This window comes from Elgaria multicarinata, chromosome 12, assembly GCF_023053635.1.
Source record: "Elgaria multicarinata webbii isolate HBS135686 ecotype San Diego chromosome 12, rElgMul1.1.pri, whole genome shotgun sequence".
In the NCBI taxonomy this organism is placed as follows: domain Eukaryota; kingdom Metazoa; phylum Chordata; class Lepidosauria; order Squamata; family Anguidae; genus Elgaria; species Elgaria multicarinata.
Genome location: NC_086182.1, coordinates 29661867 through 29676104, shown reverse-complemented (window position 1 = coordinate 29676104; position 14238 = coordinate 29661867). Strand labels below are relative to the sequence as shown.

The following is a 14238-nucleotide window of genomic DNA, read 5'->3' as shown; positions in this document are numbered from 1 at the left end:
CTAGGTGCTACCTCCAGTATTAGAGGCAGTATAACTGGGCAGGAGGATGCTGTTGCATCTGTCCCTTGCTTGTGCATTCCTGTTCAACAGCTGGTTGGCCACTGTCTGAACAGAGTGCTGGACTAGATGGACCATTGGTCTGATCCAACCAAGGATCAGACTTATGTTCTTATGACCCTTCTAACTGGAGACACCAGAGATTGATGCTGGATTACTCCCATTAAGCTATGGGCCCTCCACATGTACAGGCTGCCTGATATCATCTTTGGCATCCACAACTTTTCTTTTGTCAAGAAAACTTTCCCCACTACCAACGTATACTTCATGTTGTCTAAGCCTGATCCAGTTTCCTGATTCCTCACTCCCCACCCCCACCCCCAGCATAACATGTATGCAGCTTCCCAAGCGGCCCCTGAAATATCACAGATGTTCAAAAGCACATTCTCTTTTTATTATTATTCCTAGCACTGATGGGTAACATTGGAAACAAGTTCCATAAATAAGCCTTGGGAGATGCAGAGGAGAAAATACATTTTATTGAACCAGCTTCAGTCAAGCATGTGGACTACTTACGTTTTCATCTTGGGTAAATATGTCAATTCGATTCTTTTAAAGCTTAGGAAGAAAAATGGAAATGAGACGCTAAATTCCTTCCAAAGGGAGAAATAAAAATGCATAAGTGCTCCCAGCATCTTTACAACCTATTAATCTTTTATGTTGACACCAAAATGGCACACCTACAGTGCAATATTATACTCAAAGGTGCAACACTGAGCACTTTCAGGCAAGGCCTTTATGGCACCATTATGCTGCCCCGTTCACATAATTTAAGCGGGGAGTCCAGAGGACATCACCTTCTACCTGTGGTGGGAAAACATGGGAGGGTTACATAATCCATCTTTTCTCTTACTGCAGCAAATCCACTGAGGAGGAAATGGCTGAATAGCTGGACAACCCCTTCTAACAGGCAATGCTAGAAGCCCTCCGCCTGGAAGCATCCTATGTCCAATGGGGCTTACTCCCAAGCAAGAGTGCATAGAACTGTATCCCTAATCAACATTTGCGCAAAGAAGAACATTTCCCAAACTCTCAGCATTGGTCATGACTTGATAATTGGTTATAAATCATATTTTCCTGCTTTGTTTCGGAGAAGCCGTGGGAGTCCTTGCTTTACTGCTATGAGGTGAATGATTCCGTAACCCTGCAGCAGAAAGAGATGACAGTCAACCAAGCATGGACATGGGTACAATTAAAGAGCTGGAAATTGCTAAGGGGATTTTAAAAACACATTTATTTATAACATTTCTATACTGCGCCATAGTTCCATCAGTTTATTTTTGATAAGCTTGACAAATGGCACATTCAGCCAATAGCCATTAAATGGCAGCCTCCTTGAAAGTATCTGCCTGTATGGTAAGATAACATGGTCCTTGGCCCCACACCTCAAGTAGGATGCAAACAAGCTGGAGGGGGTTCAGAGGAGTGTGAGAATGATCAGGGGTCTGGAATCAAAGAACTGGGCATGTTTAGCCTTGAGAAGAGAAGACTGATGGGAGATATGATAGCAGTCTTCAAATACTTGAAAGGTTGTCACACAGAGGAGGGCCAGGATCTCTTTTTGATCATCCCAGAGTGCAGGACACGGAATAATGGGCTCAAGTTACAGGAAGCTAGATTCCGATTGGACATCAGGAAAAAACTTCCTGACTGTTAGAGCAGTACCACAATAGAACCAATGACCTAGGGAGGTCATGGGCTCTCCCACACTAGAGGCATTCAAGATGCAGCTGGACAGCCATCTGTCAGGAATGCTTTAAGGAGGATTCCTGTATTTAGCAGGGGGTTGGACTCGATGGCTTTATAGGCCCCTTCCAACTCTACTATTCTATGATTCTATGTTTTTAACCTGTTTGTGATCATTTTATTTATTTTATTTATTTATTTATTTATTTATTTATTTATTTACATTTATATACTGCCCCACAGCCGAAGCTCTCTGGGCGGTTTACAACACGTCTCTGAGCGGTTTGAAAAAAGATGTTGATGATATACTCATATACTCAACTTAGTAATATCAATTAACACAGCACTTAACCTGAGCACTTAGCTTACGAGTGAGACAAGTAGGTTAAAACACAATGAGGTTATTATGGACATGTTTTAGAATATAAGATTCATCTAAAGATGTGTGTTGATCTCATCGGACTCAAACAATACCAACACCAATCCTACACAGTTTAAATGCAACAAAGATGTTTGTTACACCTGTCTACATATGCTATCATGGAAAGATTCACAAAATATATCTTGCATTAAGGTTTCTCTTTTATAATTATGGACTCACCTTCAGCAACTGTAACATCCAAGGTTGATTTTTTGTGGCTCTTTCTGATTTTCATCTTGGGAGAGGGGACCTTGTGGTCTTGGCAATTCCCCAGTTTCGCTTCAGGTAGAAGAAATATACAATCAACTCAACTCACCCAAAGAATTCCCAAACATGATTGGTTTCACAAGATAATATCTAAAGCAGCCTTTCCCCAACCTGGTTCTTTCCAGATGCAGTGGACTATAATCTCAGAATCCCCCAGCCAGGTATGGAGGCCACCAGATTGGAGAAAGCTGATCTAACTAAATTTAATTTTCAGGCCAGGATGGATTGCCCCATGGATAGGCTCTTATGTTAAGAAGTTATGTGGGACTGTGAGCCTTATAACTTACAGGAAGATTACCCACTCCGGATACTCTTTCACAGCAATGGAGAAGTAGCACTTTTGTTCTTGTAAACTGCAAAAATCACTGGATCTGGTAGTCCTTCCTGTCTATGCATTCATTGATGGAAATTTAATGAGTTAGCAGGTTTTGGCCATTGCAAAGACATTAGAGTGATAGGCCTGCAACTATGAGCTGAAGGCATTGTTGACAGGTGCTGGAACATTTATTATAGGAGTCCTCAACCTTTTTGGGTTGGTGGACACATTTAGAATGTTTAGGGAGTTTCAAGGGTACTCTCACAAAATGGCTACCATGGGGGGCTTGCCCATTCATAAAATGGCTGCCATGGTGGGCATGGCCAGTCCTAAACCACTCCCAGAAGGCAAACTGATAAAACTTCCCCAAGAACCTAGGTACAGGGCAGAGGTTGGGTTTGAGTTCCAAAACACAATAACAAACTTTTGAACTAAAATAAAGATGGCACTGAAGACCAGCACTTCACTTTGAAGCATGCCAGCCTCCCATTTTAATTTTAATTTTTAAAAACTGCACACCCTTAAATAAAATACAAATCAAGAGGGGCAGGGAGACTGGTGGGCACCAAAGTAAGTGTCTGCAGGCACAGATACCCATGGGCACCGTGTTGGAGATCCCAGAATTACAATTTACAAAGTGCTACTTTCAGGTGCTGAGCCCAATATTTATGAAGTTTGATTTTCAATGTGAAGGATTCCCAGTTGGGAGGCAGGGCAGCAGGGTCCACAAGAAAACTATTTGCCATTTTTATTTTTATTTTTGGTACCCAGTGGCAGCCATGGTTTCCCCAATCGCCTGTTGCTTTAGTGCCTTTTTAACAATTGTATTGTATTCATATATCGGCTGCTTTTCGGCTCAATGCACTCTCAAGGTGACACATACGTAAATACAAAATGCACTTACTACTTTTACATTAATTAAGTTAATTTAACATTACTGCACTTCGACAGCTTCAGGTGGAATGGCTGGTTATTAATTGTTAGAGGGCATGGTGAGGAATTCAGGCGGACATGAGATCCACCTCAGAGGACTGTGCTGGGAGGGAGGGAGAATCAAAGAACCCCCAGGGCAGCATCAGTGGTGGGCCTTTCCAAGGCCATTGGGCACTCAGCAGCTGTCCAAGGAAGCTAGGTGCTGACATCACTGGGAGCAAGCAAAGCACTCCTGTGTCCTTAACTACCCCCATTTTGGCTCACCTTTCTTTGATGTCCATGTGTGAGCTTTCTCTTTTGGCATTGGCCTAACAAATGGGCTTTGGATAATGAATTCTAAGCTCTGATTAAACAACCCTTCTGGGAAGAAAAGGCTTACTTGTAACCTGTTGCACTATAAATGTTTGAATGATGACATCAGAAATATAACTGATGAGAGAAAGAAGCTTAGTGCCTATTATGCAAATCCAATGAAAGTCATGCAAGCCAGGGTGTTCTGATGTGGGTGGCAACAAACCACATTTCTGAACGGAGAGGTCATTTATTTATATTTCCTGGTTTCATTTTATTTGTTTATTAAATAGTCCAATCCACATACACTTTAAGAACTAGGGCTGCACGTCAATTCTTTGTCATGTATTTATACTGCACATGAATGTGTCACTTAAGGGGATAACGTATCAAAATGCTTGAACACCGAAGAGACTTAGAATGAAAATGCAGAAGGTGCAGTTGGCAAAGTTATACTCACATACGTTCCATTTATTTATTTATATGTTATTTGTAGATACTACCTTCTCACAAGCATCACCAAAGTGACACTTGTGAAAAGGCAGTATATTCATTATATAATATACAACAACTCTACTACTACTAATACATAAAATGCAATATCATATTTAAACATGAAAACACTATTCAAAAGTCAAATGAAAGAGATATGTCTTAATTCTTATCCAAAAAACAGTGTGTGTGTATAAAACACTTTACCTTAGTAATGGGATATTGTAACGGGATAGGGACATGATATGCCTGCCCTTATAACTCTTGTGTATATTTTTCAATTTTTGGTTTAAAAATTGAGCTTTATCCACACCTTGCTGCACACTTTTACCTCGAATTTCCTATAAATATTTCATACTGTTACATAGGTTGTATTACTACTTTTTACTTGCACTTTTTTTTTGCTATGCTTTATAAATACTTAATAGTATTTGATAGGGCTGTGCATGGACACCCCCCCCCCAATCTGCTTCATGGCCTGATATGGAAAATCTGGATCGGGTCCGATTCTCTTCGTGCTGCTCTGCCAGTCCCCCGCTCCACTCTGCGGAGCGAGATCCGGCTTCGCCGCCATTGTATGGATGGCGGCGCCGGTGCCAGGTAGGCCAACCCCCCCCCTGCTCCCTTACCTGAATCTGTCACGGGCTTCAATTGAGGCCCCTACTTAAAGCCGGAAGAGGCCTCAGCCTTCATTTCTGGCTTCAACTGGGGCCTCGATTGAAGTCCGCGACAGACGCAGGTAAGCCTCCCTCCTCCCTTACCTGGCTCTGCCACTGCCGCTACATGGATCGCAGCACCGGGGGCGCCAGGTAGGCCAACCCCCCCCCCTTACCTGCGTCCATTGCAGGCTTCAATTGAGGCCCTGGCTTGAAGCTGGAAGAGGCCTCGGCCTTCACTTCCAGCTTCAACCGGGGCCTCAATTGAAGCCCGCGATGGACACAGGTAAGTCTCCCTCCTCTCTGCCCCCTTACCTGGCTCCATCGCCACTGCCACAGGGACTGCGGAGGCACCGGCAGCGCCAGATGAGTCCCCCTCCCCCCCCCCACTTACCTGCATCTGGAGCTCTGGATTGAGGTGATCCTCTTCACCTCGATCTGCAGCCCCCCCCGACTTTCTTTGCCTCTGCCTTTTCCGGAGGCAAATCAGGCCGCCTCGCTCCTGCTTCTCTGAACCGAAGAGAAGCAGAGCACAGCCCTAGTATTTGATACATTTTGTCATTTCATTATAGTTATTTGTGTGTAGGATTTGTGCTTTTGTCCTAATCTTTCATTTTCCTTTATTGTTTTTATTACCGTATTGGCTTTTATTATGTATTTTATTGTTGCACTGTTTTTGACTGTGTTTTTTAAAAAAATACCTGCATCAGTTTTTATTAGGTGAGTTTTAATGTTGTGTCCTACCTTGGGAGGGCTCCTACTTTGAATGGCAGCTAGGAAATATTTTAAACATATAGAATAAATAAATTCTTAGTTTGAAAAGTCCATAGAATAATGGAACTCAATTTACCCACCTAAGAATTTAGGGTTAATGATATTCTCATCTTTCAACAGGGGTGTGAATTCCATCTCTGAAGGTCTTTCGCTGCCTATAGGGTCAAAGAAGAAAAGCAATTAGTGTGAGGACCATGTTCCCCGTTTAGAGTGATTAGAATAAAATGCGAGAGCTGAGCTAGCCAAGACTTTCTCCTTAACTGGATAATGTTGTTCAAGATGTATTTTTCATTTACTAACTAAAGGAGGGTGGTGGTCCTGAAATGTTCTGATTTGTGGGTACTATATGCACATGGCTTTACACATCTGCTTTCTTACCCCTGGTTTGGAGTTAAGACAAAACTGTGGTCTCTTAAGTCACATGCCAAATGGTAGGGAGGGTGGTTCTCTCCTAAAAACAGTGTCCCCCATCCCCCTCCTTAAACCCAACCTCACTATGATCATCCAGAGGGAAAGAGGTCATCTACTGGAGAGTGGGTAAAGAACCTACTTGCAACGGCAAGGAGCACATAGGATTCTCGTTCCCCCAAAAGTTCCATTGCGGAGCGGTGCTTGTTTTGGAGTAAGTTCTTGATCTGGCCACTCTCATCGGCTAACTCGATTTCATCTGAAATGCATAATTCAGGAGCTGGCAACATTATTTATTTATTTACCAACCGTCTCTTTGCAAGACATTTTACAAAGTGCAAGAGTCCACATCCTTGGCCCAAGCAGTTTACAATCTATAATTAAATTCAGAGAGGACACAACAGGAAAGGTAGGGAAATAAAGACAAGGGTAAGTAAGTAGGGCGAGAATATAGATTTATTTCATGTGTGTGCACGCATGTGTACATATACACAGAGAGACACACAGACACATACACAGAGACAGAGAGAGGTTGTTTTGATAGGGTATATGGAGATGAGGGTGTTCATGGAAAAGCTGAGTTTAGAGGAGTGATCTGAAGGAAGTAACAGAGTATGTTGGTGGCATGTCCAGACATGAAAGATGGAGTCACTTGAGGAAGCAGAAGATCTTCAGATGGCTCAGGCTGGTGAATATAAGACTGGAGTAATAATATATAAAATATAATATAAAGAAATAATATAACGTAGAATAGATTAGTGGGGAAATGCAGTGTTTGGAGGGTTTTGAAGGTAAAAGACAAAATGCTTGTGTAGGATCTTGAAACAGACAGTAAGCGAATGCCAGGATTTAAAGATGGATGTCATGTGGCCTGACCAAGGACACAAGTAAATGATTTCGGCATTTGTGTTCACCATGATGAAGATACATGGTAGCAGACAATAAGATGGCAATACTAAAACCTCCAAACAAGTAAAGCAATGTATTTAAATATATTATTATTAATAAACACACACACACACACACACACACACACACACACACACACACACAAACCATACCTTCATCCTCACAGCCACAGTGGTGTTTGATGCCATCTAGAAGAAGCTGGACTTTACAATGAATGTTAAAAATGTCTGCTTTGTTTTCTATGAAAATGCAAAAGGGATTTTAGAGTTCATGTGTTTTATTATTTAAAACATTGGTGTTCCACATTTCAGTAAATGTCTGCCAATAAGGATAACAACAAGAATTAAAACAACCAATTTAAAACATATGCAATAATGAAATGACTAAGTTGGGTCTCATTCATTTCAGCGGGTCTACTTTACATATGACTAACATTGGATACTACCCAAGGTTAGAAACAGAATGTGAAATGATCAGTTCACACCTTCTGCTCCATCTCTTTACCATGTGGTCGTGGTTTGTGCAGTAGGAACATGGCAGAAAGGATAATTATTTTATTTACCACTGCTGACATTGGGCCTGTTCAGATGACACTGAAGGGACTATGGTTAGTGGAACTGTGGTTCCCTGGGGTTAGCACTAACCACAAGCCATGCTGTTGCGCACAACACTTTAAGCCATGGTTAGAGCTGCTACCCCTGCTACAGTTGGTCTGACTGTGGTTAGTGAGTGAGCAGGGTTTAGCAAAACACATCACTCAAGTCACCTTAAACCCTGCTGCTTAACCAAAAGCCTTCACCGGGGGGAATCCGCACGTCGCGACCCCAGTGCGGTGTGAAAGCGAGCGTGTAACTTGCCTTTGGAAGAGCCGACAAAGAGATGTCCTTCCCGCCGCCGCCACCCAACTCCCTCCTCGCCGGCTGGGACGGAGAGCTCGGGGGAAGAAGGCAGGGTGGAGAGCTTCTTCCGCTCTCAACCCCGCCTTCTTCAGCCAAGCACTCCTCGCCGGTCGGCGAGGAGGTCTATGGGTGGTGGCGGCGGAAAGGACGTCTCTTCGTTGGCTCTTCCAAAGGCAAGTTACACGCTCGCTTTCACGCCGCACTGGGGTCGCTTAGAAGGATTCCCCCCAGCAAGGATTAAGGTGTCTTCTGAACAGGCCCATTAGTTCTTAATAGACATATAAACAACAAAGGCCCAAGGCCAGATGGTCACTTACCTCCATGAAGCACAGTTACAAACATTTCTGTTGATAACCTGAAGAGGGTGGGGGTGATGGGAAAAGAAATAAGCCATAAGAGAAACATGTAAGATGGAGTTTGTTCCTGCTGATGAAGCAAAGCACAATTACCCTCAGCAAATGCCCAGGAACATGGAGCAGGGAGATGGGGAAGTCTGTTGTCTACCCCTTGACATGGAGCTTTCCAGAATTCACCCTTCTTCCCTCTACTGTATGGCTGTTTTTAAATTTTATATCCCAGCTCTTTGCTTAGATAAGAGCTCAAGGCAGACTTGTGACCATTTAAAATCCCATAAAAGAGCAGTACGGCAGCATAACATAACAGTATAACCAGAAAATGCCTGATGGACCCAACCATCAATGGCAGCATGCTTTCAAAATGGCAGCATAATGGCAGTCTGCTAGCATGGACCCTAACCCAATATCACTATATACCAGTGTTGCTCAGCAGGCCAGGAAAAGGTACGTCAGGCCCAAAATGCCACCGTGTCTCCTGAATTCTGTATAGGTCTTGCAAACGAAAGTGAGACCGGGAACTGTTTCTCAAGCAGCCTGCTCCTGGAAGCTGAATTGTGTGCTCAAGTCGTGGTTGCTGGGTGCTGCCTGAGTTTGTTTTCCTCTCCAAGGGTGACACATTGGCCAACCAAAGGACCTGATAAACGACCTTTACCAGCAGAAGAGACAAAAAACCCTCTGTAGTACCAGTCATTCAAATACCGCCTCATTATTCATGAGGGGGAAAATAAAAGCATGCCTGCCTTTGTAGGTTGCCATGTTGCTGAGCTGATTCCCAGCCAGAGAGGATATTCCTTGCCTTACCTTTAGTTGGATGGGGCTCTAAGGAAAACTAGGATAGAGGAAGTGCTTAGTTATCTGAATGAATTTGAAGCGAACAGTATTCAGGAATGAAAAAAGAAAAAGAAGAAAAAAATCAACTGCCACCCTATTATTCTGTTACAGTAATCACGTTCTTCAAATATTAGATAAAACGTGCTCTTTCAATCCCAAGTGTTTCATCAGCTGCACTAGCTGGTATAGAAGCTCACAGTGACTATTTGTGGCATTTATTTGAGGAACAAACAGGGTTTATTTTCATACGGGAAGCCTGAAATGGAGACACAACCACAGATACACAGCTCCTGTCACGATTGATCATTTCTACGATGTTTTCCAAACAAGCTATCTAATACACATCGCAATGTAGCACAAATACATTTGTTTGGTTTTGTCACTAAAATAATGCTTGACTTTACACCTTTTCCTTTAAAACAGAATACACAGCTTTTCAAACCCATTAGTAAGTCCGCCGTTACACAATACAGATCCGGCAACCTTTCGGGAACCCACCTGAATCCTTGGGCGTGTTTTAAATAAACTCAGAGCTGCTATTTTATTCCACTGTTAAAAACAATAACCTCAGTTCCTCTAATTTCTGTGTGTGCACACATTCCATACACCAATTCATGCCTTCTGTTTCATGCAAACAGAAATTCTGAGCCGGAACAACTCACCGGTTTTTGCGTTCATTTTTGGCAAGCGCCAACAATTGACCTACTTTTCAGTTTCCTTCCTCCCAGTTATATTCATTTGAAAATGTTAATATTGTCTATATTTTGAAAGTGATGTGTGCAAACTAAGCAGCTGGGAAATCAGCTGACATTGCCTCATAAGTGCATATGCGCATTGTGCCTGAATGTACCCTGATTTGTGGACTTGGCTCATGTAACTAGGTTCACTCTACGTCCATGACTTTATTTACTGAATGCATTTATATCCCCCCTTTTTTCCTCCAAGAAGCCTAAGGCAGCTTACATAATCCTCCTCCTCCTCTCTGTTTTATCCTCACAACAAACCTGTGAAGTAGGCTGGGTTGAGAGTCTGTGACAGGCCCAAAGTCACCCAGTGAGCTTCCATGGCTGAGTGGGGACTAGAACCTGGATCTCCCGACTCCCAGTGCAGCACTCTGGCCACTACACCACACTGGGAGCAGATCTACATTGCGTACTGAAGGCACTTGCGTGCGCCTGCAGTGCACCTCCAAAGCAATTGTGTAGATCCTAGAAGGAAGAGGCGGAGGAAGAGGCGGCTGGGAAATCCAGCCGCTGCTGCCACCGCCGCCCACCTCCCCGCTGGCCTCCCGCTGCCGGCGAAAGAGCCACCCAGGTCGGAGAGCTTCTTCCGCTCTCCGCCCCGCCTTCTTCTGCCGAGTGGCTCTTTTGCCGGCAGCAGGAGGCCAGCGGGGAAGTGGGCGGCAGTGGCGGCGGCAGCAAGGACGCGGCCGGATTCCCCAGCCACCTCTTCCTCTGCCTCTTCCTTCTAGGATCTACACAATCGCTTTGGAGGCGCACTGCAGGCGCACGCAAGCGCCTTCAGTACGCAGTGTAGATCTGCTCTGGCTCACCACAGTGCACAGCATCCTCCCCAGAAGCACTCTGAGAAAGAAGGGATGGTGGCAGCATTGGGTTGAGCACCATCACTGCCACACCACCACTGAAGCGATCAGCAGAGCTGGTGGCTTTTAAAAGTTAGGGGGAAAGGGTAAATGGTAAGAAGCTGAGGGAGAAGCCACAGCTTAGTGCAACAGAGCACATGCTGTGCACGGAGAAGGTCCCAGGTTCGATCAACAGCTTGTCCAGGTAGGGTGAAGAAATGAATCCTGCCTGATACCTTGGAGACCTGCTGCCAGTCAGTGTCAACAACACTGGGCTAGATGGACCAATGGTCTGACTCAGTATAAGGCAGCTTCTTATGTTCCCCTTCACTGCCATTGTAAGCTGCCTTGGCTGGGCAAGAAAATTAAACAAAAAAGAAGGAAGGAAGACGCCTCCTCCATCACCACTGTAAGCCCCCTCCTCTAAAACCATTTGGGGAAGGGGCCAAAGTTCAGCCCCCAACATGATTGCCTCCAATTTGCCACTTGGGGGCAATGCTTTTCATCTATCCCTACTGTATATCAGAACCCCCAAGAGAATCAGAGAAGTATTTGAGCAAAGGACTGATCAACCAAACAAGAGTCAAATGCAGTCAACTGAACACTTTCAGGCTGGTCTCCCCCTTAGCTGCTCTGCTGCTGGCCATTTTGGATGTTCAGAAGATGAGTCAGTTCCAATTCAACGTCTTTGATCCTCTGTGTGATTAAACTCCTCTTAATTTCCAGCAGCACACGTTGGTCTCTTTTGGCTGTCCAAGTTTCAAGAAGTTCGTGAAAGTGTTGGGCTTTCTCACCAGCAAGTCCACTTGATGACTGTAGAAAAAGTGGGGGAAAGGGAGGAGACGGGAGAAGGAAAGAACAGAGCCACTAAGTTTGAAACGGTGGATGAGGCGGGACGCTGGAAACTGGGAGAACTGGACTCTCAATACTGTGCTGCTATTCACAAGGAGCAAGCAAACTTCGTGGCTCCTTCCTCCAGTTTTGCTGCCTTTGTAAAGAGCCTGGCTCAAGTTTGCAGTTGTAAAAAAAAAAAATCTGGTAAAATCTTCTAGATATAGAATTGGATGCAGTTCCAGGAGACATGCATTCACATCTAGAGCTCCATTGCACCGGGGGTTAACACACTCCCTACCGTTGCTTCTCCGCCCGTGTTTTCATTGCTCAGTTACTTCCTCTTTCGAAAGAGGAAGTAAACAATGAGCACAAGGCCCATTCAGTTGACTGTTCTCATCGCACTGCTTCTCCTACACACAGCAGGAGAGAACAGCAACTTCCGGGTTTAAAATACATCGGACTTCGTGTAGCTTTTTTTGTCGCACTAGGAAGGCCAGAAGGGGAGGCAGACAACATCATGTGTGTGTGTGTGGGGGGGGGGTGTTTTGCAAAAAATCTGTGAGTGCCCAAGTAACAAGCGTGCAATAAAACACTCATCAGATGGAGCTCAGAGGCACATCTAGGCTTAGTTGCTTACAATGGACCCATTTAGACGTTATGGGTCAACCTTGCTTGTGACGTGTATGTCAGTGTTTACAGTGCCAAAACATGAAGGGAAAATGTCTGTCTCCAGTCAGGGTCACATGATGGACATATACCAGGGTGTCATGGGTGCTAATCACAGTTCACTAGTGTTTTTCCCCACATGACCCAGCATGTTTGGAAATATGTGCCTTCAATTTACACTGATTAGCATTCAAGGCACTGGTGTCCACACAGCAAACATGTTCGTGAGCCGTCTGAAATGTCTATTGGGCTTGTGGGAGGACTGAGATGTGACTCTGCTCTAGAGTGTTCCTCATCTTAAACCCAAAGACCTGCCTCATAGGGCTGCTGTGAAGATGTAGTGTTAAGCCCTCAGTATATTAGGGGCACTGTGAATATATGTGCATCTGTATGTGAGATAATGTCAAAATGCCAGCATTGTCCCTGTGCAGTGCAATGGTGGAACACACATACTGTGAGTGAGGCCAAGACCTCTTGTGTTCTGAGCTCCTGGTCCAGCTGTTCCTCTTCCTTCTGGATCATCATGGCCTGTACTGTTAGCTCAAAGAAGTGTTCATTCAGGCCATCCAGCATCTGCTCCCGCTCTGCAATCTTCACCTGGAAACCAGGAGCCATTAAAAAGGTGACCAGATGCAACAGAAAACAAACAAAACTCCTCCTATAATTCTCAACAGTTACACAGGAATTTCAGCACTTGGAGCACATCATGTTCTATTGCTAATGTGGCAAGAAGAGCACCGCACCACCACCTGCTGAATTCCCCTCTTCTGCACAACTGCTAGTCTACAAGGGCCCTGCCCTTTAACACATCTCATCACTCTACACAAATGCCCAAATTGCACATTATGGGAAGGTGTGTGGATGATACTAATGCGTGCCTCTCGCCCCACGTCTCACCACTAAAGTGCAATTAAAAAACAAAAAAACGTGATGTGATTGCAATAGCCTTTTCCTTGACTGTGGTGAGTGTTGATCAATGAAACACAGTAGAGGATAGGGAATCAATAAGGCAACTGTACCATGTCGTGCAGTTTTCTTAACTACATTGGCGTAGTAGGTGGATTGGTTAGCATGGGACACCTATCAGTTTAGGCTGATATACCAACTACATCCTTGACAGAGATAGCCTAGCTACAGTTATCCATGCCCTGGTAACCTTTCATCTGGATTACTGCATTGCGTCATACGTGGGGCTGCCTTTGAAATTGGTCTGGAAACATCAGCTGGTCCAAAATAGGGCAGCGAGATTGTTAATGGGGACTGGGCAATGTGACCATATTATGCCAGTACTTTTCCATCTGTACTGGCTGGCAGTTCATTCCCAGGCTGATAACAAAGCGCTGGTATTAACTTTCAAAGCTCTAATGGTTTGGGGCTAGATTACCAGAAGGATTATCTCCTCTCATATACACCTGCCTGGACCAAGATTGTCCAGCAGTCCTCCTCTTTGAACTGAACTCCTGCCAAACGAAGTGAATGTGTGAAGCTAATAAGAGGGACCTTTCTGCTGTGGCACCCTGGTTGTGAAATGAACTCCCCAGAGAGGCTTGCCTGGTGCCTACAATTTGCTCTTTTTGGTGCCAGTTGAAGACCTTATTTCCCCAGGTATTTTTGTCTTTCAATTCCTGTGGTTTTTAATCTGTTGCAGTATTTTAAATCATTGCACTGCCAGAAGGTGAGGGTCTTGTTCCCATAGGAGGATGTAGGCAAGTCTGTTTTGCATGGTCCTGCCTCCTGCTGTGAGTGGGAGGTACAACCTGCTGAACAGTTCACTCATCTGACGTCACAGCAGGAAACCTGCAATGAACCCCAGAAACAAGCTGTAGGACATATGACCCTAACTGGCTTATTTCAAATGAG

The 14238-nt window shown here is 44.5% G+C and overlaps 2 protein-coding genes across 2 annotated transcripts in view; both read right to left on the bottom strand.

Moving 5' to 3' along the window:
* Positions 1–771: 771 nt before the first annotated feature.
* On the bottom strand, positions 772–8982 carry LOC134407394 (uncharacterized protein CXorf65 homolog). Its single transcript, XM_063139147.1, has 6 exons — positions 8427–8982; positions 7363–7449; positions 6440–6560; positions 5974–6044; positions 2345–2443; positions 772–1201 (listed from the first exon to the last, which is right to left on the bottom strand). The coding sequence occupies exons 1-6, from the start codon at positions 8512–8514 to the stop codon at positions 1125–1127; spliced, it is 543 nt and encodes a 180-aa protein (XP_062995217.1). The 5' UTR covers positions 8515–8982; the 3' UTR covers positions 772–1124.
* Positions 8983–10856: 1874 nt separating this feature from the next.
* Positions 10857–14238, bottom strand: part of LOC134407377 (uncharacterized) — a 50468-nt gene continuing 47086 nt past the window's right edge. Inside the window, exons 30-31 of the mRNA XM_063139114.1 lie at positions 12832–12975; positions 10857–11691 (exon numbers count right to left, since the gene is read on the bottom strand). Coding sequence (XP_062995184.1) covers positions 11503–11691; positions 12832–12975 — 333 coding nt within the window. The 3' untranslated portion in view covers positions 10857–11502. The remainder of the gene's footprint in view (positions 11692–12831; positions 12976–14238) is intronic.